The 23,188-nt window shown below is 58.5% G+C and overlaps 1 protein-coding gene across 1 annotated transcript in view; it reads right to left on the bottom strand.

Annotated features, from left to right (window-relative positions):
* Nucleotides 1–23,188, bottom strand: part of LOC132027311 (uncharacterized) — a 134,777-nt gene that overhangs the window by 28,040 nt on the left and 83,549 nt on the right. The window contains exons 40-54 of the mRNA XM_059416064.1: nucleotides 22,247–22,555; nucleotides 21,293–21,522; nucleotides 21,038–21,199; nucleotides 20,034–20,111; nucleotides 18,388–18,747; nucleotides 16,990–17,343; nucleotides 15,438–15,791; nucleotides 13,489–13,620; nucleotides 11,139–11,288; nucleotides 10,904–11,020; nucleotides 8,363–8,570; nucleotides 5,626–5,792; nucleotides 4,376–4,488; nucleotides 3,198–3,279; nucleotides 187–324 (exon numbers count right to left, since the gene is read on the bottom strand). Coding sequence (XP_059272047.1) covers nucleotides 187–324; nucleotides 3,198–3,279; nucleotides 4,376–4,488; nucleotides 5,626–5,792; nucleotides 8,363–8,570; nucleotides 10,904–11,020; nucleotides 11,139–11,288; nucleotides 13,489–13,620; nucleotides 15,438–15,791; nucleotides 16,990–17,343; nucleotides 18,388–18,747; nucleotides 20,034–20,111; nucleotides 21,038–21,199; nucleotides 21,293–21,522; nucleotides 22,247–22,555 — 2,954 coding nt within the window. The remainder of the gene's footprint in view (nucleotides 1–186; nucleotides 325–3,197; nucleotides 3,280–4,375; nucleotides 4,489–5,625; nucleotides 5,793–8,362; nucleotides 8,571–10,903; nucleotides 11,021–11,138; nucleotides 11,289–13,488; nucleotides 13,621–15,437; nucleotides 15,792–16,989; nucleotides 17,344–18,387; nucleotides 18,748–20,033; nucleotides 20,112–21,037; nucleotides 21,200–21,292; nucleotides 21,523–22,246; nucleotides 22,556–23,188) is intronic.

Genomic DNA, 23,188 nt, shown 5'->3' with positions numbered 1-23,188 from the left:
TGCCCTGGGCCCTACTAGGGGTTCAACAAGTAACATGGGAGGGAGGGAGGAATGCACAATGAGAGCAGCTGAGAAGCCATTCCAGCACGTTTCCCCCACTCCAGAGCCCCTCAAAAACCCCTCTCTTCTCCCGGAGCTGCCCCCGGAGCGCCCTCCCCCAGCCCACCCTGGCCACCCTCCATGCACCTGGGGGAAGGTCTGCTCCAGCCTGATGATGTTGGTAACACTGGCCTTTGTCGTCAGCAGCCTGGTGCCCACATGGAAATGATGGTCCTCCCCCTCGAAGAAAACCGTGCTCTCGGCCTCACGCTCCAAGTACTGTAGCTGGGCCAGAAGAAAAGCAGGTGAGATATTTTCTCCTTGGTCTCTGATGGCATATTCCTGCAGATCCTGGCTCCAGGCTGGAGGCTGTGGCCCCAGATACCCGCGGCTTCCTGGACTGTTTGAAATCTGGTGGAAGGAGGGTCCTGAGCCTCGGTGTAGGCCAATGACAGCCACCTCCCCCTCCTTCCAGCTGCTGTCCCACCGGCTGGAAGACAGCTACCGGCCATCGGGCAAGAATTCCAGCTGCACTACCACAGTGGGCGGCAGGGGGCAGTCTAGCGCAAGGAACGAGGCACGGGCTGGGCTAGCCAGCAGATGCGGGCTCCGGCGCTCCGTCACAGCGGGTAGGTCCTTCACCACCGCAGTCTCTGCTTTCTAACCCGATACACTGGGATGATGACACTTCCTTAATGTGTCGATGTGAAAATTGTACCAGACAGTGTGCTCTCTTCCAGACTGGCTACGTGACAGAATCAGGTAGGGCGCCAGCTACACACAGAGACTCTGTCCCCTACCGACAGCTGGGAGAGACAGAACCTCCGCAAACAGGCTGGGGAGGCATTCTTAAACAGCTCCGCAGATAGGTCTGACCTCAGTCAAGGCTAATTCGGTCACCCTGAATCTTGAACAAAGAGTCTGACAAATCCACATGGAGGATTTTCTGCAAAACCAGTGCCTGGACATTTCAAAATTGTCAACGTGTGACTTCTTATAGGTGGTGAAGGACTGGGGCGCTGGGTGGCGGCGTCTGTGAGGTGTCCCACTCTTGATTTTGGCTCCGGTCATGATCTCGGGGTTCTAAGATTGAGACCCTTACCAGGCTCTGTGCTCAGCGTGAACCCAGGTTGAGATCCTCCCTCTCCCTCTGCCCCTCCTCCCTGTGTGGGCATGCGCACACACGCACATACATAGAGTCTCTCTCTCTCTCTCTCAAATCTTTTTTTTAAAGGTCATTAAAGGGGCGCCTCAGTGACTTAGTGGGTTAAAGCCTCTGCCTTCAGCTTAGGTCATGATCTCAGGGTCCTGGGATCGAGCCCCGCATCGGGCTCTCTGCTCCGTGGGGAGCCTGCTTCCTCCCTTCTCTCTCTCTGCCTACTGTCAAATAAATAAATAAAATCTTTTTTTTTTTTTTTTTAAAGGTGGTTAAAGACAATGAAATTCTTAGGGGCAAAATCTATCAAAACCCGCAATTTACTTTGAAATGTGTCAAAAATTCAGGATCAAGTGCTGACAAAGCAAGTGGAGTGGAACAGGGGTGAGTAAATGAACGTGGACATTCACTGTAAAATTGCTTTAATTTTCCAGGGTCTAAAACATTTAATAATGGAACAATGGGGGAAAACTAGGTACGGGGTAGAAGAATTTCTGGTTCAGGGGTCTGCTTTAGGCCACATTCGGCCCACCACATGGTTTTGTAAATAAAGTTTTATTGTAACACAGCCATGGCCGTTTAGTTACATCCTGTCTATGGCTGCTTTTCTGTGACGGTGGCAGCACTGAGCAGTTACAACAGAGATCGTACTGGGTTTAAAGGATAAGACATTTACTTATAGTCCAAGTTTGCAGACCTCTGTTCTAGATTAACTCCCTCAAGAGACACGGCAACTAAATTCTTTGGGTGATCCTGAAGTGTCTCTTGGGTTTAAAACAAACTGAAAAACAGACAAATAAAAAATTCAGCATGAAAGAACATTATTGGGGCAACTGGGAAAGGTGATTAGGGACCGTATATTAAATAACAGCATGACTACATCATGTTCAACTTCCTGAATTTTCTAATTATGCTGTGTTATGTAAGAAAATTGCCTTGTCATTGGAACCACTCAGCCAAGCATGTAGGAGTAAAGAGGTATGTGCCCAGAAACATGTCCATATCGTCCCTTAATGGGAAAATGTACGTGGGCATGTGTAGGACTAGAGAAAGAAGATATGTGACAGATAAGTACAAACAAAGTTGTGGCAGGTTATTAACAACTAGGGAATGTTCTCGGTCCTAAAATAACTTTTCTATATGTTGAAAACTCTTCAAAATAAAGACCGGGGGGGGAAACAAAGAGACCCCGGAACATGCAGGTGGCAGGGATGCTTGGGAAATGCTAAAACCATGTGGGAACGTGCTAGGGCAGTGCCAGGCACACAGTAGGTGCTCTGGGAACAAAGGCAGCGGGCCTGCGCAGGGTGGGCAGTTAACAAAACTGGGTGGCTGGGGGGCTAACCAAGCAAGGAGCTGGGCGAATGTAACAACCAGTCACTCACTCGTTAGCCAACATCTTTCATGAGCACCTACTATGTGCTGGGCCCTGGGCCGGATGCTGGGCACTCCTGATTTGGGGAAGAGGAGCAGACAGGCAAACAGGTCATGGCAACAGAGTGCGGGGGGGCTGCCAGCCTGGGCCTGTTGTCAACCCCCTACCTTCACCCCAGGGCCCCCAAATGCTACATGCAAGCCAGATGCATGGCCGCGGGCTGTCCTGGGGGTTCCAGGCGGGGAAAGGATTTGCGGACAAGGGCAGGAAGATATGCAGGAAGACTGGGCCATCAGAAGAAGCTGGGGCACCCGGGAGACGGTGGGGCTCGGCTCAAAGGCAGCATGCCAGGTCGGGTGAGGCGGCGCCAGGCCTCCCCTACTCCCCAGGGTCTTGTGGGCCCAGCTGGGGGCTCCGGGCCTGGCCCAGGAATGTAAGCCTGGGGATGTTTGAGAAAGCTGGAGCCAGGGGTTTCAGGGGGCAGCCCCCTGGGGCCTGCAGCAGGCCTGTGCACGCAGATGTGGATGCGTAAGCCCTCCCCGCCGGGGCCCGGGCGGCACGGCCCCCGCCCACCACGGGCAGGGCCTCTGGAACCAGTTAGGGCTCGGGGCGGCTGGGCACAGTTACCTTGGCTGAGACTGAGGCTCTGCGGGGGCAGCGGCCCAGGAGGGCGGGGAGGCTGTGCCGGCCGGACAGCTGCAGCTCTTTCCTAGAAGGAGACAAGGAGAGTGTCTGAGGCCAGCCTGTGGGCGCCCAGGGCTGGGTCAGGATTCAGACCAGCCTCCCCCACCCGCAGAGGACAGGAGATCCACGGACACACCCAGAACCCAGGCAGGGCCGTTCACGTGCCCCGGGCCTGAGGGCCGAGCAGGGCTGTGGTTAGGGCCACAGCCTGGTGCCAGATGATCCACATTTCGACCCCCACCTGGCCCGTACCTGGTTCTGGCATGCGGGATATAGCACCTCTGGGCCTCAGTTTCCCCTTCAGCAAAAGGGCTGCAGGGGTACTGGGCTGAGTGTCTTGGCTCAGGTTTGGGCAGGGGAGGCCTCCGTGGGGTCTGGACGGCAGGATTTTAACTGCGCTCACCCCTGGCAGCCCTGTGCTCACCGTGGCCCTTCAGGCCGGGGTGCTTGGGGCTCCCCACTGCTGCTGCCGTGGGGCGCTGCCCCCTTCTGGTCCTTCTTCCACAGCAGCGCTGCTATCTTGGGCCAGAAGGCCCATGGCCGCGGGCCGACCTGTGCCCTGGGTGAGGGTTAGCACGGTCTCTGGCCTCTGCCCACCAGAAGCCACCGGAAATTTCCCCAGACGTCGCCAAGTGACCCTGGGTGGGCAAACCTGCCCCAGGTGAGAACCACTGGTCTAGACCGCTCCCAGCTGGCTTCCTCATGCCCCTCAGGGACCCCGTGTGGTTCCTAGAGCCAGGCAGCCCTCGCCCCGGACGCATACACGTGCGAGGCCGCTGAGCGCTGGGCCAGGCAGCCAGTAGGTCCTCACGCTGAAGAGCTATAATAATTATTAATTTGTATTTGAGGCCTAGCATGCATCTCACTTGTGAGACCAAGTCCTCGTCCATGTCGTATCCCTGAACGTCAAGGTTATTTTACTAGCTGTGTGACCTCGGGTGAGTTACTTTGCTTCTCTGTGCCTTCCTTTCCGCATCTGGGCAGTGGGGCTGCGGGGAGGGGTCAAGGAGGTGCTGGGGGTTGGAGGTCAGCGCACAGCAGGGCTCCACTGATTGTCTCCCCCGCACCCCCTCTTCTGGTGGGAGGAGAGGGGACCCCCAGAGCTGCAGAGAACCCCTCACCGGAACTCCTGGCTCTGGCCACGCACGTCGAGGACCAGGCTGGCTTGAGAATCGCAGGTCAGCCGTAGGGAAGACAGCATCTGTTCCTCTGCCCAGAGCTTCTGGAACACGAGCTGTGGAAGGGGCAGGCGTGAGGTGTGAGCAGTGCAGCGGGCCCGAGGACCCGCCTTGGCCCCACTCTGCAGCTCCCCCCCCGGCAGCCGGTGCTGCACCCCACCAGACCCACACCCCAGACATCGGCAAAGAATGGGCCCCCCCCCACATCTCCCCATCACTGGCCTGAAGCCAAGGAAAGGTGGTTTAGAGGAGGTGAGGGAGAGCGAAACCAGGTCTGCTTTGTTGTGGGGTACAGTGACCAAGGACAAAGACCCACTGCATGAGGGCTACCCGGGGCTCTCCACACGGCAGAGGGCAGTGGGGGCAGGGCAGCGCTGGTCACCGGAAACAAGAGGTTGCGAATGAAGCTTCCGGAATGGGCAGCCAGAGAGCCCAGCCCGGACAGGTGACCTTCAGCCAAGTGACAGTGACCAGGGCCTGGCCCCATTCAGGAGACCACAGCAGATTCCCCTTCTCAGAGGTGGGAGAGCATCGTGGGAAAGGGCCCAGGTGCCAGCCTGAGTCCCTTTTGCTGCCTCCTTGCTAGGGGACCTTGAGTAGGTGACATACACACGTGTATCCCACAGATGGGGACGACGGGGACTGTCGTCACAGCAGCAAATGCTTCTACAGCATCTGTTTGACCAGACGCCACCCCTGTCTTCATCCTCCCAAACCCCATGTTGTCGGTACCACCATCATCCCCATTTCAGGAACAGACTGAGGGCACAGAGAGGCTAAGGAATTTGCCTGAGGTCACACAGCACGCCGTGTGAGTCAGAGCTGGGATCTGATGTCCAGAGCTGGGGTTCTTAAGAACTATGCTGCCTGCCCCTCGCAGGGCATTAGGAGGAGGAAAGGAATCAGGCCATGGAAAACCCCCTGGACGGCACTGAGCATGGAGCAGGGGCTCCAACAGCAAAAGCTGGGCTTTGGCTCGAGGGCGAGAGCAGAAAGGCAGAAAGCACACAGGGCGGGCACCTGGAACGGGGGCTTCCAGCATCTACAAATTGTCGAGTGCTGGAGAGACACAGCGCAGGACATCTGTTGGGCGAGCCCATGGTTGGTCCCCTGCATGCTGGGGAACAGGACGAAGTGGATGGAATTAGCGGGGAGCCCAGCCTGGCGGGGTTGGGGGTGCACCTACTCCTCACCTGGGTGGTCGAGGGCAGGCCCAGCCTCCGGAGACTGGGAGCCACGTGGCTGGCGTTCACAAGCAGCTCCAGGGAGCCGTTCGCCGGCCAGGACACCAGGGCTGCCGCGTCCACGCTGATAGCACCATCCCCTCCGTGGAGGGCCACGCTGGCCCGGGTCTGGGTCTCTAGGGGCAGAGAAGGGCACAGGCTGCTGGGGGCTTGGTTCACCTCCCTGTGCGTGTGGGACCGATGCCAGACAAGGCTTTTGCTTCTCAAGAGCCTCTGGGACTTCATCTGCCAGGTGGTGTCCCCTCGATGAGCGCGGCCGGGTCAGCTCCTCTCCCCAGGATTGCTGCTGAGATAACACCTCTGAGAGCCCACCTGAAATACCCCCCGACCCTTCCTTCTCCCTCCCTGGGGTCGGTCAGCCCCGTGAGGGCAGGACCGTCAGTCTGTTCCCTGCTCTGTTCCCAGCACTTGGCACAGCTCCAGACACATCGCAGGCATTGGGGAAACAGACGAATAAACACGTCTCTCCGGGTTTATCAAACATGCAGAGGATATCAAATGATACTGACCTGGAGCCCACCCGGCCCAGGATGGAGGGTCCCCGCCCATCCCACGCACCCGGGGAACCTCCGGGATCCTGCCTCCCAGCCCGACCACACCTCCATGATGTGGCCTCCATGGGACCCTCCGGGAAAGGCGATTCCAGGAGCTTCATGCTTCTTATTTTGGGACTTAAATCCCCCCTGCTGCAGTAGGAAGCGGCTCTCCGGGTACAGAGGCGAACCTTAGCCTATGTCAGCGGGGATGGCGGGGGTGGGCTTGTTGCAGCTCACAGCTCCTGCCCGGGATACCTGCTTCACCTGCCATCTGGGCCCATCGGGGCAGGTGGCGCTCTAAGCCTCGATTTCCTCATCAATAAAGTGGGCCCAGCCAGCCCACCGAGTGACCCCGCCACGATGAAGAGAGAGAACACCCCGGAGAACACCTGCCCGTCGGACACACAGGTCCCAGGAAGGGCTCTCTTCCTTCCTTCCGAGGCGGTGTTCAACCCCAAGCCCCTGCTACGTGTGGGGCCCGAGGAGGAAGGGGCCCACACTGAAGGAGCCCCGGTCCCCAAGCCCGGGGAAGTTTCAGATGGTCAGACACAGCGAGAATGTTAAGGCCAAGCAGAGAACGCCCCCCACCGAGGGGCTGGGACGGCTGAACGTGGGTAGCCGTGCGGAGGGGAGATGCCTCCCTGGCCGCAGGTGACCACGCCAGGCCTCTCAGGGGCCAGGAACTGGGTCACCCTGGAATGACCGTCCCATTCATTGACACCCCATGTCCCCAATAAGCCCTTCCTCGGAGCAGTCTGTGAGGTCAGTCCCCCTGTCTGCTCCAAGTACCCAGTCACCTCGCAGGGGGCTCAAAGCCAAGGGTGGAAAAGTTTGAGGCCAGGAGAAGATGACCCAAGTGACAGGGGAGCCCCGAGGGCTCCTGATCTCTGCATTCTACACAGGGGATAGCCAGAGGGGGGCCTGGAGCCACGCTGCCTGGATTCAGGTCCTGATCTCGTAGTTCTGAGGCTGTGTGACCTGGGGCAAGTGACTCCACCACTCCGAGCTTCCTTTCCTCCCCTGCAGAATGGGAACAGTGACTAACCCCTACCTCATATACTCACGAATTCACTCAACAGATTAACTGAATAACTACTAGGCTCCACTCTCTAAAACAGGCAAAAATCATCCCTGTCCTTGTGGAGAGTGCATTCTAGGGTGGGGTGGGCAGAAGACAGGCAATGAGAAATGAAGGTCCTGAGTCAGTCAGTCACACAGGATGTTAGAGCGACCAAGCCAGGACCAGGGATGGGGTGAGCTCGAGGGAGGCGGGGATGCCAGTAAATAAGCTGGGTGGGGAAACCCTCACTGAAGAGAGGACACTTGAAAACTATTTGAAGGCAGGGAGGGATCGAGACCAGCAGACGTGCAGGGGAAGAGCCTCCCAGATAGAGGAACAGCCTGTGCAAAGGTCCTGAGGCAGGAGCCAAGCCCCATGTGTTTGAAGACTAGCAAGGAGTGAAATGAGCAGGGGCCAGAAGACGGGGTGAGAGAACAGAGGGTATGGATCCTGAGGGCTCAGAGGCCCCACTACGGGCTTCGAGCGTCCCTTGGCCTGAGTGGATGGCTGAGCAGGCTCACTGAGCTTCTGTGTTCAGAGAGCTTGCCTGGTATATGGTAAGCACCCCATCAACACGAGCTCTTACTACCTACCCCCTCCATTAGAGGTTAAACTGTTTATCCCTAAAAATCATGTTGAAGCCGTAAGCATCAGTACCAATGGAATGGGGCCTTATCTGGAAATGGGGGCCCTGCAGAGCGGATCAGGTCGAGACGCAGTCTTGTGGAAGTAGGGAGGGCCCTCGGCCAGTGACGGGGGTCACTTAAAAGAAGAGAAGAGGCCCGGACACAGAGGCAGAGATCAGAGAGAGGCGGCCACGAGCCAAGGATCGGCTGGGGCCTCCTGGAGCTGGAAGAGGCCAGAAAGGATCCCCCCACCGAGCCTTCGGCAGAAGCACGGCCCTGCGGACACCTGGGCTCCAGGACTGTAGAGGGGACACATCTTTGCAAGCCTAGGAAAGGAATACAGGCTCCCCCCAGAACCAAGGCTTTAAGGGTAAGGATGTCCTTTGGTTCTGAGAGTGGCGAGCAGGCCCCGGGGTGGGGGGAACCGGCCCTCCGGTCCTGGGGCGGGGCGCTGGGTGCCTTACCGTGTGTCTGCAGCTTGGCGCTCAGGCGGGCCTGGCCCGGGAGCCCGGCCTGCAACAGGGTCACGCTGTTGTGCTCGCTCCGGCCAGAGAGCTGCAGGTGCCCCGTACAGTGACGGCCACTCACGGAGTAGTTCACGGACGTGGGCCCTGCCGAGAGGCGTCCGGAATGCTGGAAGCTGGAGCCGCTGCTGGGAACGTCCACAGAGGCCTGGAATGACCCACCGGAGAGGGTGGCTCGCGGGGGAGCAGAGATAGCCAGCCCGGCCCAGCTCACTCCGGCTCCCAAAGACCCACAGCACTGTGGGGGTGGGGGGTGGGGAGCCGAGACCCGCGACTTGCAGGATTCAGTTTAGGAAAGAGCAAGGGGACATGCGCTATGTTGCTGGGTGGGGTGTGCTGGCCCAGGAATGGCTGCTTGCAGCTACAGGGTTTCCGTGTGGGGTAGTTAAGAAGCTCTGGAATGAATGGGGAAAAAAAAAAAGTTCTAGAATGAGAGAACCAAGGCACACCACTATGAACAGACCCGGTGCCCTTGAAAATGCTTGAAAATACTTAAAATGGGGGACGCCTGAGTGGCTCAGTGGGTTAGCTGTCTGCCTTCAGCTCAGGTCATGATCCCAGGGTCCTAGGATCGAGTCCCACGCTGGGCTCCTTGCTCGGCAGGGAGCCTGCTTCTCCCTCTGCCTGCGACTCCTCCTGCTTGTGCTCTCTCTCACCATTAAATAAAATTTTTTTAAAAAGACTTAAAATGTAACACATTAATATATTATACTATCATAAAAAATGTTTGCAAAATAAAACATAGCTTTGGAAGGTTTTCAACAGGCACGAGCTCTCTATGTCCCCAAGCAGCCCCCTGACCCATTTTCAGCTCTCTACCTGGCCCCCAAAGACTTTGAGTTTGTGGCCTCTGCCCCCCATTGGAGCAGCAGCGACCAGCAGGGGCATAAAGCCCCTCGCTGCGTGGCGTCAGCGGCTCTACAAAGCAGGAAGTGCCGTCCTGCTCTTCGGTGATGCTGGCTGAGCGCCTACTAAGTGCCGGGCCCTGTCCTGCACCTAGAGATGCGTCGTGCACCACACACGGGATTGCTGGGGCCGTGCAGCCTGGAGGCCAGCTGTGGGAGACAGACCAGGACAAGGTAGAAGCCATCGCGGGCCAGACGGAAAGAGGATGGAAAAGAGAAAGCAATCGGGGAGCATGTGAGATAGTAAGAAATACACAGGCATAGCTATCTATGCCTTTGTCCCCGGGTCCTGCCCACATCTGGTCTGTGATCCCCGTCCCTGACCCAGAGCTCCCGCCCTTGAAAGCTCCCCAGTGAGTGGGAGAGGGGAGCGTCTTACTGGAGCTCCTCAATCCCTTGGAATTTCGTGGGTGAGACCAGTGCTTTCTGTTCTACTGAGGGGACTCTCGGTGGGTTCCCCAGAAAGACCAAGCCCTGGTGAGAAGCTGGAAACTTCAGCCCCCGGTCCCTGTCCTCAGGGAGCAGAGGAGAGGCTGCGGGGCGAGTGAGGATCCAGCACACTCACCGGATGAATGCCCGTGAAAATCCCTCAAGTAGGGCTCAGGGCTGAACACATCCGCGGGCAGGGAAGGGGGCACTAGCAAATGGGTCATGGGTGGGGGAGTCCCCAGCCGTCTGGACCCATGTGTGCTCTGAGTGGCAGACGAGAAGCAAAGCCATCTTCTTTACAGAGGGTTCGGGTGGGGGAGACACGGGCCAGGGCAGGGATCTTCAGGGAAGGCCAGAGAGGGGACATGTGTGCAAAGACCTGGGGAGGCCAGGAGCGGGCGGTGGGCATCGAAGGGAAGAAACATCTGGCGAGCCTGAGTACAGGGGCCAGCGAGCCTGAGGGAAGTCAGCAAGCGGGGAGCCCCCGGCAGGTGAGCTCAGAGAGGGCACAGCACCAGATGCCTGCACGAGGTTTCTGGGGCCAGGCTGGACGTGGAGGGGCTCGACTCTGGGTGGAGACCCGAGGGGGCAGCAGTGAAGGCGGGAGCCCAGCTAGGTGGCTGGAACCTGGGTGTGACCCGAGATGGCCTGGAGCAGAGGACACAGCTGGAGGTGGGGAACAAGGGGTCGGGCTCCGGGCACATCTGGGAGGACACACCATCCGCGTCTGCGGCCAGGCTGGGCCAGCCAGGAGCCCATCCGCCTCCAAGGGGAGAGACACAAGTATACAGACCTGTGCGTGTGGGGCCTAAAGAAGAAGAAAGGGGGGAGCTTCCGTGCAGCAGAGAGAGACACCGGCGCAGAATGCCCAGGCTGAGAGCAGGTGGATAAGGCTAAAAAGTGGGGTCAAGCACACGCACTCGGTCCACAGGGAGGCTGTGAACCCAGGGGCACGTGGCTAGGCTAGGGAGAGGAGCCCTCTCCCTACTATCGAGATGAGGAGACTGAGGCTCAGAGGGAAGTCTGGAACCTTGTTCCACCTCCCCTTTGTATCCACCCGACTTCCGAGAACGTTTGTTGAGTGAATGCACGAAAGCACAAACGCACGCACGAGTTTCCGTGATCACCGGCGCTCGCCGAGGCTGACCTGCAGGCTCAGCTTGTCCGCCCGCCACAGAGTCCGCAGCACGGGGACGTTGTGCCGGAGCGTGTAGGACAGGGAGACGTGCTCTGGCTGCCGAGTGAACGTCAACTCCTCCGAGACCTGCCCACGGGGACGACTGTGAGACCTGGGCCTTGGGCTGGGTTGTCCCCAGGACCCCCCCAACCCCCCCCCCCCCCCCCCCCCAGTTCCCAGAGGCCCGGCCTGCTGAGCCCCACACCTGTTTGTCGTCGACTTGGACCCGCAGGGTGCGTCTGTAGCCCGGCCCGTGGCTCTCGGTGGCCAGATCCAGCAGGACACGGGCTGGGAGGCCCAAGGGGCTGGGCTGGGGGAAGCTGTGTACCAGCAACATAGCCACCTCCCGCTGGGTCTGCAAAGGAGGCAGAGAAACAGACTCCATGCCTGGTAGGTGGCCAGAGTCCCCCACGGAGGGGAGCATAAACTACTCAGACATTAAATCAAGCCCCGTCTCCCCCACCCTGTTGTCTACCGCACCCTAGAAGAACAGTCAGGGGAATTCCCACCAAAGGCAGCGAACGTGATTTTGGGATGCCTGATAGAAAGGAAGGGGCGAGTGCGAAGTTCACGGGGGAGGAAAGGAACCTCAGAAAGAAAGGCTTCGGCAAGGTTGAGGGAGGGACCCACAGACTGTTGGAGAAGGACGCGCCTTGCAGGTTGGGATGTAGCAGAGAGAAAAACATCTGGACAAATAAAAGACCAAAAAAACAAAAAAACCAAAAAAAAAAACCCCTCCCGAGACGTTCAGATGATGCCCACAGAAGGGTGTGAAGAAAGCCCTGCAAGAACGCTCTGTCTACTGAAGTGATGGTCAGCGACTTTCCCAGGCAGCTCCGGGCAGGCCGGCGAGCTCTGAGAGAATCAAGCAGGCGGGGCTGAGCCCGCACACCCTCTCTGATCTAGCGGTTCCGCTCGGTCCGTGTTCACCGAAACACAGGCATACCAGCGAGCTTGAGGCAGTGTTATTTGCAAGAGGCAAAAACTGGACGCTTGCGTCCCTAAGAATTGAAAGCCGGGTCTTGGAAAGAGATCTGCGTAACCGTGGCCCTAGGAGCACTGCTCCCGGTACTCAAAGGTCGGAAACAACTTGAACATCAGGGGACGGATGAGCAACACGGTGTGGTCTGTCCACACCACGCGGCGTTGCTGGGACTTAAGGAAGGAGGGACACTCTGACAGCAGCGACAATGTGGGGGAACCCTGAGGACATGATGGTCCGCGAACGAAGCCAGTCACAGAAAGATGCTGTGTGATTCCACCTGGAGGAGGTGCCCTGAGTAGTCAAACCCAAAGAGACAGAAAAGGGTATGGCGGTTGCCAGGGGTTGGGGTGGGGGAAGCAGGGAACGGGGAGTTGCTGTGTCATGGGGATAGAGTTTCCGTTGTGCAGTAGGAAGACAGTCCCGGAGACAGAGGGTGGAGAGAGCTGCACAAGAACATGGGTAGGAAGACCACTGAACGTTCAACTTAGAAATGGTTAAGACGGTTAATTTTTTTTAAAAATTACATATTTATTTGTCAGACAGACAGAGAGCACGCACAAGCAGGGGAAGTGGCAGGCAGAGGGAGAAGCAGGCTTCCCACTGAGCAGAGAGCCTGATGCGGGGCTCGATCCCAGGACCCTGAGATCATGACCCGAGCTGAAGGCAGACGTTGAACCGACAGAGCCTTCCAGGCATCCCAAGATGGTAAATTTTATATGTATTTTACAATAGAAATTTTTAAAACAAAATAAAAACAGGTGCATGACTAATTAACAAGATCTACAGTAAGAGGATGACAGCCCCCAAAAGCTAATGGGTAGAAACACAGATGGCCTGTAATACATCTACACTGTCCAATACTATACGGCAATGAGGTACGATCGAAAACAAGGCAGGAAATCTCACAAACCTAATGGTTTTTTGGTGTGGCTCTTAAAAGATGCACTTATTTGAGGGGAGAAGGAAGAAGTGGGGGGAGAGAAAGCCTTAAGCAGACTCCACGCTGAGCGCAGAGCCTGACACAGGGCTCGAACTCACAGCCCCGAGAGAGGGTCCTGAGCCGGAACCGAGAGACGGATGCTCCAACGACCGCGCCCCCCAGGTGCCCCGTGCAAACATGTTGAAGAGGAGGCAGGTGTGAAAAGGAACACGCTGCGGGCTTCTGCGGACGGACGGGACATTCAAGAACGTGCATGGGGGTGGGGGGCTCCTGGGTGTGCCCGGTGAGAAGAAGGGGGCCCGAGTGGGGCGTCTGGGGTTCTGGTCACATTCTGCACTTTCATTTGCTCTGTGAAAATGCCACCAGACTGAGTACTTTTCATCTCTGTCCTCTCCCTGTCATGTCTGTTACATTTCCATAAGACTTTTTTTTTTTTTTTTTTTTTTAATTTTAAAGCAAACAAGCAAGAGAAAAGTGGAAGCCTGTGGGGCTTCTTGTTGGAAGCCTCATGCCTCCACGTACGGGTCCCGAGGCTCCCATCTCGGCGCTAGGAGAGCACCCGGTACTTCTCCTCGGGCCTCAGCACCCCTTCCCTGGTGTCCCCAGGCACCCCGACCCCCGTGATCTGACCTCGGTAGCCTTGAGGGTGAGCAGTCCTCGCAGCAAGCTGTGGTTCACGGCGACTAGCACCCGGGCGTCCACAGCCATGGAGTTCACGGCGACGGCCCCGGAGCTGTTGACTCGGCCGGGGACCCCCAGGGCCTGGAGAGGTTTTGAGACACAAAAGCAGGGCTCTCAATCAGGGGTCCTAAGACCTCCCTCTCGAACTGTTCACCCAGTGGGATGTGAACGTCTTTCTAGGACAGGGTTTGTGGCTTTGATCACGGTCTCAAAGTGCCCGAGGGCCCCCCGGCTGTGGCTCTCTCCACTGTTTAATGAGTTTCCCCCTCCTGCCTCCCTGCCCTTCCCAAATCCCCAGGGATCTGATTTTGGCCGGAGGAGAACCCGGTCTTGTGGACCAACCTGCCCAACAATCTTACAACCAGAGGAGCTGGAGAGCCCTCCTCCTCTTGCCTCTCCCCTCCGGGGGCAGACCCAGCTCTCCCAGAGAGCTGCCAGCACACGCAAGAGCCCTCCAAGGCTTCCTTGCCTTAGCACGGGGCAGAGAAAGACACGTCCATTCTCCAGACCCCACTGGGCCGTGCTGGGCAGCGGGTGTCTGCCGTTTTAACTAATCCTGATAGCAGAGGGGTCTTCACACCTCATTTTGTGATAAAACGGAGACCCAGAAAGAAACGATGACTTGCTCAAAGCCACCCAGAGACAAGGGGGCAGAGCCACGTCTCAGGCTAATGCTTCCTGGCCTCCCAGATGGCCTTGCCAGCAAGGGCTTTGCTGAGACCCACACCTGCCTGACACAGCCTCCAACCCCTTACCCCCTCCCCCTCCCTGGAAGGCCTTCCTCCCAGGGGCTTCTCACCCCCCCTTGCTTGTCCTTGGTAGCTGGTACCCAGAGCCGCTCCCTGATGCCCTGCCCGGGTCCACACCCACCCCATTAACATCTCAGCCAGTCCCCCTGGCTTTCAGAGACCACAGCCAAGCTCCTGACCCCAAGAGCGGCCCCCCGTAGCTTCACCTGGGCATCCAACAGCCCTGGCAAGTTTAACACGTCCAAGATGGAGCTGGGTCGGGGACGCCTCCCCAGCCCATCTCTTCCCACTGTGCTGCCCGTCACAGGCACTGGCAACCCCAGCCCTCGCAACACACGGGACACAAGCGGAGGAGACGCCCTGCTCCCCTGCCCCCTCTCTCGCACCCCCGCTCCCAAACCTCCAGCCAGTCCTCTGTCTCAGCCTCTACAAAGGATCCTGAATCTGAGCGCTCTCCCACCTCCTGTGCTTTTCATACAGCAGGAGTCAGCAAAGGAAGGTGTTATAAATAAAGTTTTCTTGGCACATGGTCACACCCATTTGTGTGTTTATTGTTTATACGTGTTTTGTGCTGTAACCACAGGGCTGAGTAGTTACCACAGAGACTACACAACCTGCAAAGCTGAAGATATTACTCTCTGGCCTTTTAGAGAAAGGCTTTAGTGACCCTGGCTCTAGCAAACGCTTTGCCTCTCTGGCTCTGCCTCAGGACCTTTGCACTGGCCCTGCCTAGAAGGCTCTCTCCCCAGATAGCCACGTGGCTCCTCCTTCTTCTCCTTCAAGTCTCTGCTCAAATGTTGTCTTGTCTTTGGGGCCAATCTTGACTAACTTTTAAAAATTGCAGTGTGTGTCCTGTTATTCATACCCCCGTTCCCACTTCCTGCCTCCCATAGTCCTTACCACTAACTGATACAGTCTGCACTTCGCTGATGGATGCCTGGGGTTGCCTGTCTCCCCTAGGCAGGCATTTACCTCTGCTTGGTTCATGGCTGGATTTCCAGGGCACAGAGTGGGCTCAATAAGTATTTGACGAGTCCCTTCCCCTGGGGTTTAATCTCTCTTGTTTCTCCAGTGGTTGAAAAGAAGGCCCCGCCCTGCCCCCTGGAGACTGTGGGGCCTACCCCCCCTCCATACCGAAGCACCCCTTACCTGCAGGGCCTCGCAGGAGCTCTCAGCCAGCACCCACCAGTGCAGCCCGTGGTCTAGGCGCAGCTCGCCACCGCCCTGCAGCTCACAGGCCCCCGCCTGCAGCTCCAGACCCAGCCGGTGCCCGGCCGCCCACCCAAGCTGGACGCTCAGCAAGACCTCTGGGGGGATGGCCCGCAGCGTGGGCAGCGTGTGACTCAGCTTCACTCGGAGTGTGGCCTCCGATGGGTGCACGGCCGCCACCAAGGTCAGGGACGCGGTCTGGCCGGGCGATGCGAGGGCCCCGGACACCGCTGCTTCTCCACCTGTGGCTCGCAGGGAGCCATTGAGCTGCGTCCCTGCTGGGAGACCCAGGCCCTGGCAGACCAGAAGGGGGTCAGAGAGAGGTCCCAGGTCAGGAGAGCGAATCTGATTCTCCATCTGCCACCATCTCACCCCTCCAGCCCCCCCAGCCCCCCAATCTGTGCTTCCCTCGCCCCACGAAAGAGCAGCAGTTCCAACACACAACAAGTAACCAGTGTAGAAAGTCAGTACCCACACAGCCTCATGCTAAGTGCTCTGCAGGAATCACCTTTCTTCAGCCTGTCCCCAGCCTGGAGCTGGGCAGTCGCTGTCCCCATGTGACAGACGGGAAGACTGAGGCTCAAAGAGGCAAAACGAATGAATGCCCAGGATACCAGGGGTTACCAGCAGAGCTCAGGTCTGTACCCAATCGGTCTTCTACAGTCTGTGCCTTTAATCTAGGTCATCCGGTAGGATCGTCACTAACCATGTGGAGCTGTTTCCATTGAAATTAAAATGAAGCAAAAGGAGGAATTCAGCTTCTCGGTTGCACTGGTGAGCTCTGTGCTTGGTAGCTACATGAGGCTAGTGGCTACTGGCCCGGGCAGCAAAGGAACTTATCCATCCTCCTAGAGTGCGAGTGGGTGGGTCTCCCATGATGCTTTACGCTCTCGTGGGTGGCTCAGGGGTGTGTGCTGATTTAATAGTGACAGGGCATCTGTGAGTGCCCGGGGATGCGAGGGGACCAGACCCTGTCCCTACCCCCAGGAGGCTCCACTGGGAGGGGAGAGACAAGGTGACAGGCAGGATGAGTCTGTACTGTCCAACTCAATGTCCCCCTTTCCTGAGACTCAGGTTCTCCTCCTCCAAATATCACAGAATTCTCAGACCACCTCGTGGCCCAGATAAAGCCCAGGTGTGGTTTCATAACCGAGACATGCCTGTCCCCACGGTCAGCAGAGAAGAGAGCCCCTCATTGCCTTCTTGCGCTCAGACGGTCACTGAAATGGCAAATGCATAAATTGCAACTGTGTGGTCCTTCCATGGCACGGCTCTGAGTGACCCTTATCTCTCTCGGCCTCAATCTTCCCGTCTGCCAAATGGGAATATAAGACTAGAGAGGAACCGAGTGTTGGAGAGAGAATTTGGGGAAGAGTGGCAGGGGTCTTGAGAAGCGCGGAGGAGAGAGCCAGCCAGGCTCAGGCTGCATGCTGGCACGGGCTCTGGAGGCCTCCCCCGACCCCCAGCTGCCTCGTTGGCCCACCATACACACCTCCAGCAGCGGGCAGCCGGGCTCGGCGGCCAGCGTCCACGAGCTCTGGTTCCCATGCTGCTCCAGCATGCCCCGCAGCCAGCACGGCCCCAGCTGGAGGGCCAGGGAGCTGCGGGCGGCAGGGCGGGGCCGGACAGCCAGGCTGATGGCGCTGCTGGGGGGCAGGCCCAGGCGGCCCAGCAGGGGCAGGGAGTGGGCCAGGTGCCCGACAACAGAGGTTTGGGGCCCACAGGTGCGGGCCAGCTGCAGGAGGGCGTCTCCTCGGTCACTGTGGAGGCCTGTGGCCAGATTGACATCACAGGGGCCCCAGCTCAGGCTGCCCTCAGCGTGCAGGGCCTGCGGGATGCCCGTTGCCTGGAATATGGAGAAGTGGCTGGAGTTAAGGGCAGCTTTGGAAGCCAGTGTCGGGAAGCTGGGCATGAGCCCGGCTGGGAAGATGGCGGTGTCGCCCTTCAGGCTCAACTCCACCAGCACCTCCCTCTGCAAAGTAGCTGATACCCTGGGTACCCCACGGGCAGAGGTAGGCTCCGGTTCTGGGTCCCCCACTGACTCGATCTTGCTGAACCTGAACCTCAGTTTACCCATCTGGGAAATGGGGTTTGATCACAGCACCCTGAGTCCCTGGGAAATGTCAATGAGTTAATGCTTGTGACTTGCTGGCCAGAGGCAGGTATCCAGAAAACACCGGCTGCTGAAAATTCAGCACTGACATCAATGATGGTTGGCTGGAGGGCAGAGAGCCCAAGTAACTTGTCCCACTAAGGGCTGACGACATGCCCCTTACGGAGGCACGGACCCAAGATGGGAACGAGAGGGGAGTGATGGGGTTAATTCCACTCCGGTCCCCCAGCTTCTCTGGGCCCCAGACCCCGGGACCAGGGACACAAGCAGCCCCTTCCTAGCGGGGGGTGAGGATTTGAGGAGCACATCTGAGAAGGCTCGGAGAGTATTCAGCACACAGTGCTCACAAAAATCAGCACGTACTTCTCAATATTCTCACGAGTGCTCCCAGACCCTGTATCCTATGGGCAGGATGAGCGAGATCAAGAGAAAAGAATAAACTTGATAAAAAAAAAAATTTAAAAAAATAAAAAATAAATAAAAACAATAAAAAAAATAATAAAATAAAATAAAATAAAGAATAAACTTGAGCCCCAGAACGGAAGCCAACCAGGGAGGCCCCTTTGTGAGGGAGAATATTCACGTCGGGGTTCCATTTTTGGCTCAAAGTTTTGTGCTCAATGCTTCCCCCCAAATCAGGGGATAACAGCAAGACAACAGGAGTTTTTCATGCTGAGAGCAGAGCTGGGTATACAGTAGGAAGTTAATAATGTAGAGGGGGGCAGGGGTCTGGCCAGGCCTCTGCACTGTGGGGTGCGGGGTGGGGAGGGGGCTTACCTCCAGCAGAGGACAGCGGTTCACCAGGGACAGGGTCCAGTTGGTGTGAGTGATGTTGGCCTCAGGACCGACATCCCCACGCACGGTCAGGGCACACTGGCCAAGGGCCACCTCCAGCCCGGCCCTGGGAGGATCGTGTCCCCCTAGAGACACCTGGATGTGGTTGTCGGGGGCAACCCCCAGAGCCTGAAGGGGAGGCCATGTGTGCTGGAGGCTGGCGTCCAGGTGGGTACGGCGGTGGCCACAGGCTGTGTGGACGTGGGTCCGGGCGAATGTGTCCCCTGAAATCACCTGGGCCTCCAGCCTAGCCGTGCAGGCGCCGATCAGGAGGGAGCCATTCAAGGACAAGAAGGCCAGATTCTGCCCCCAAGAAAGGCAAGGTGAGGCTGAGCAGGTGTCCCCAGAACACCCCACCAAGCGGTGATGCGCCTCTGTCTGGCCCAGGTGGTCAAGGGAACCCCCGACCCCTGGGCCACCCACATACCCAGGGAACCAGCTCTAGTTCTAACAAGTGCTTCTCCCTGAAGAGCTGGAAACGGCCACTCTGGGAGTCATGAAGAAGTTCGGCCCCTCAGAGCATTTTGGGTCCCCGATGTCCCCTCCCTGTAGGCCTGTCTCTGGGTCGCCCCACCCTGAGCGTCCTGGTCCCATTTCTGTGACAGAGTCTCAAGTCACTCAGCCTTGTTCATGTGGCTTGTCGGAGACATGTCCTTTCTTAATGCCCCCCAGAGGAAGTCCCCGCTTCTCGGGCTGGAGGGGGGGGGGTCATGTATTCTCAGGACCTGGGGGCCCAGCCTGCACCCCCATCACAGAACCCGGAGCAGCTCGCAGCCCCTTCCCCTGGGGCGGGGACAGCAGCACCAACGTGGGAGCGAACACACACTATCGGTGCCACCGCAGCTAAACGGAGGCCACATGGTTGGGGGGCACACGGTTGGGGGGCCCAGACCACAGGCTCTCCTGCCTCTCCCTCCTACTCTAGAACTGGCGAATGCCTTGATTTCTAGCCCTTTCCTGGAATTCCAGAGCACAGCTACCTGAAGGAAGGGCTATCCACTCACCGCTCCTGTTCCAACCCCCTTCCCCAGTCACTCTTTCTAGCAACCAAGCCCCCGCCCACAAACCCCTGACTGGGTGCCAGGCGCACAGCTCCCCCATTCCACGTGCCCTGGCTCTTCAGTTTCATGGACGAAAGGCAGCCCCTCTGTCCAGCCTGTTAAAAACCCTTTCCGTCCTGACCCCCTATTCTCTTAGTTAACTCTCCCACCATTGAGGCCCCCGTGTGACCCTGGGAAAGCGACCCAGCTCCTGCAGGGGGGGATGCCAGCACACAGCCAGGCCAGGACGGCGAGCCGCAGGGGCAGAATACCTCTGTCCTCCACCCCCCGAGTCCTCTGGGCTACGTCCCCCTCCACTGCCATCAAGCCACAGAGCTCCGCCAGGCCAGGCCTGCAACCAGCTGCTCACTCAGGTGCCTACAGAGCAGCACTGACAAGGTCTGCAGGAAGCCCTGTGGTTGCCCCAGTGTCTAGTTCACCCCAGGTCCAGGAGCCACGGGACCTGCCAGAGCTCAGGGAGCTCAGCCCGCCACGATCTGCCTGTGACAGAGAGGACCCACTGCCCACCTATGAGAGGGACCCACGTACCTCGAGAGGCTGCCCCATGAAGTCCCCCTTGCAGAGACCTGAGAGCTGGGTGGGCGAGGCGTCTCCGCTGCAGTTGACCTGCGGAGAGCAGAGGGGTTAGGAGGCCACGCTGACTGCCACCACCGGGAATATGGGGACAGGAGGCCTCCGCCCCCAACCTAGAGCCCAGACGGAGCACAGACCTCCAGCTCCACCCCATCTCCCTTTGTGGAAGCCTCCCTGGGAACAGCCCCCAAGGAGAAGTCCAGAAACCCCAGTGCTACCCCACAGCATCGTCATTAAACTGAAGGAACCGGAGCTCATGTGCTCAGGGGCCTGTGTGTGCCAGGCTCTAACTGGTTCTGGGAACCATCAGCAGTCGCGTTTTTCGGATTAGGACACTGAGGCCCAGAGAGAGCAAGCAGCTTGCCAAAGTCACGCAGAAGGTAAGCCAGGAGGTAGCGGGACTGCAGGGAGCCCCACTGCACCCCTCGCGCCCGAATCCGCTCGCCCTGCCTCCCACACACCGCGGCGGGTCCGGCCACCCCCGCGCCAGCACGCAGGAGGCTTCCTGCTTTTCGTTCTGGACAGTAATGCCGAAGTCAGCTGGGCGTGCGGCTCCCTCGGCAGTGATGGACTTTCCTCCAACAGAAGTACCCAGAGGACTAGCCGCCGGCCAGAGTGCGGGCAGTTTTAACTTTGCTAGATGGGGCTGGGGGTTAGGGCGGGCAGGACAGGTGGGCAAGAGGACGAGTGGACAGAAGAAAGAAAGAAAGAAAGAGATACAGGCACGGTGGGGAGGATGGAAGGGAGAATGGGAAGTTGGGAGGGAAGACGGGGGTGGGGGGTCAGGGGAGGGGCCAGGCCGGGTGGGAGGGGCCAGGCCGGGTGGGAGCGGCTGGACAGGGATGGGCAGGACCCCGGGAGGGTCTCGGGTGGTGGCAGGAGCTGGTGGGTAAGGTGACCTCCGAAGTTGTAGAGACAGGAGACAGTTCTGGTGTGCCCACTCGGGGCGGGTCACTCACCCAAAGCCGCGCGGGCACGGTGCCCAGCAGCACAGAGAGGCCCTGGTGCAGCCCCAGGGCTAGCCTGTGGTGGCCACGCTGTCGCCTGGTCTCCAGGACCACATGGAGCTGCTCACCGTCCACGCTCGCCATCAGCCCAGCCACCACGCGGGGTCCCATGCTCTGGGCAGAAGCAAAGCTGTGGGTGTCCCTGGGACCCGCTACCTCCCCAACCCCGGCCGGCACCCAGCCCCCAGCCCCCAGACCCCAACCCACCTGGAAGTGGCCTTGGCCGTCCATGGAGAAGGGGAGGCCCCAGCGCCTGAGGCCAGGCACCGAGTGGGCCAGGCTGGTGTGGAGCCGGCTGCCTGGGGCTCCAGGGGTTGGGCCATCCAGGCCGAGGGCAGCATCCAGCTGACCCCATGCACTCCGCAGTGCCAGGCTTGCCGACAGGTTGGAAGCCCCATGGGTGTGTGACAGGAGCATCTCTGCCTCCGAGGGGAGTCCTGGAGGGGCGAAAGGAACCACAGAGATGGCTGAGCCCAGTCTACACTATGCAGGACAGGGTCTTGAGGCAAACTCTGGCCTCCCAGGTCCCACTTCCCCTAATATACCTGAAGGAAGCATATAAAGCATCAGCATTAAACCATGTCTGATCCTCAGAAGAGATGCCACACTCAGCAAGTGAGAGGTCGGGTGTCCCCTTCCCATTTCTAACCCTCCAGGGACACAAACTAGCTTTCAGGGAGTAGGAAGTGAATGGGGGGCTCTGACCCACTCTCCCCTAGCTGCTGCACCCTTGGGCCACCCCCCAGGCCTTCCTTAAGTCCCCAAGGAACTAGAGCTGGGGGTGTCCTATTTCCTAACTGTGGTGCAGGAGCATATCCTAGAGCCCAGAGAGACCAGCTTCTAAGACTGAGAAGCCGGGGGTGGGGGTATGGTGGGGGGTCGTGGGGGAGGGGCTGGCAGCAGGGGCTCTCTGCCACCAGGCTGGGAAGTGTGTCAATACTCAGCAAATGCTGCTGTCCCTGCCTTGTGTGTTCTGAATGAGTCACAAACACCCCAAGGAAGATGAGGAAGACGGAAGCCCTGGGAGATGCTGGCTGGGGAAGGCAACACAGCTGGAAGGTGGTTTGGGGTCTGGGGGTTCCTTTCTCTCCCCTCCCCCTTGGCTTCAGGCACTGGGAGCCCCTGGGGAGGAAGACATGTGGCCCCATCCACCCCTCCTACCTGCCTCACTCAAGGTGCTGATGTTGTGACTCAGGCTCCCCGAGAGCTGGCCGTGCCCGGGGCCCCAGGCGCAGACCCCACCCAGAGCCAGGCTGGCCTCATCGGCTCGGAGGCGGGCCTGGCCCCCAAGGCTCCCCGTCTGGGCCTGCAGACGCCCTCTCAGCCAGAGCTCTCTTGGCAAGACCTGGCTGCTGTTCTGGGTGAGGATGCCCGTCACGGTGTGTATGCTGGTGCTGTTCCCTGCCGTCTCATGCTTGTCCCGCAGGAGGAAGCCCAGCACGGCTGAGTCAGCAGTGACCCTGACGGTACCTGCAGAGGAGGGCAGAGAATTTGTACAGAGCAAAGAGTCAGCCCAGGAGACTGTGCTGCTCTGGGCAGGAGGATCCTGGGGTAAGAAGCTCCTAGATCTGTGATGTCCTTCTGACTCTTGTCCTGGGAGAGGAGCCCATCTGGGAAATGGACCAAATTACACCAGCTCCCTCCCAGGATGCTCTGGGGACCGAGCAAGCTAATTTACAAAGAAAAAGACTTTGCGGGGGGCCGGTGGAAAAAGCAGCATGCCTGCCAGGGGATGCCAGTTAATACCAGTGCTCCATTCCCACTCAAGAGACTCATGGGCCATATTGATAGAAGGGCCCATTATACAGACAACAAAACTGAGACCCAGGAAGACTTGAGGGATTCAACCCGGAACTCCAGGGACAGAAAAGGTCTCATCCTTTCCTGGAGGTCTCATCCACCCAGAGAAGAAGATTCCACACTTTTGGGCAAGTCCACGTCCATATATAACTCATGCAATAGGGAAATTCTTGCTGTTATCGGAACCATTTGCCTCTCCTGCCCCCCCAGGTTCTCTCAAAGCCTCGGTGTGGTCCAAGTGCCCTTTTACCTCCCCCTCCTATCACTCAAGGTTGGACTCATGGCCCTTCTGTACCCCGGGCT

Source organism: Mustela nigripes, chromosome 11, assembly GCF_022355385.1.
Source record: "Mustela nigripes isolate SB6536 chromosome 11, MUSNIG.SB6536, whole genome shotgun sequence".
In the NCBI taxonomy this organism is placed as follows: Eukaryota; Metazoa; Chordata; class Mammalia; order Carnivora; family Mustelidae; genus Mustela; species Mustela nigripes.
This window is presented reverse-complemented; position numbering and strand designations above follow the sequence as displayed.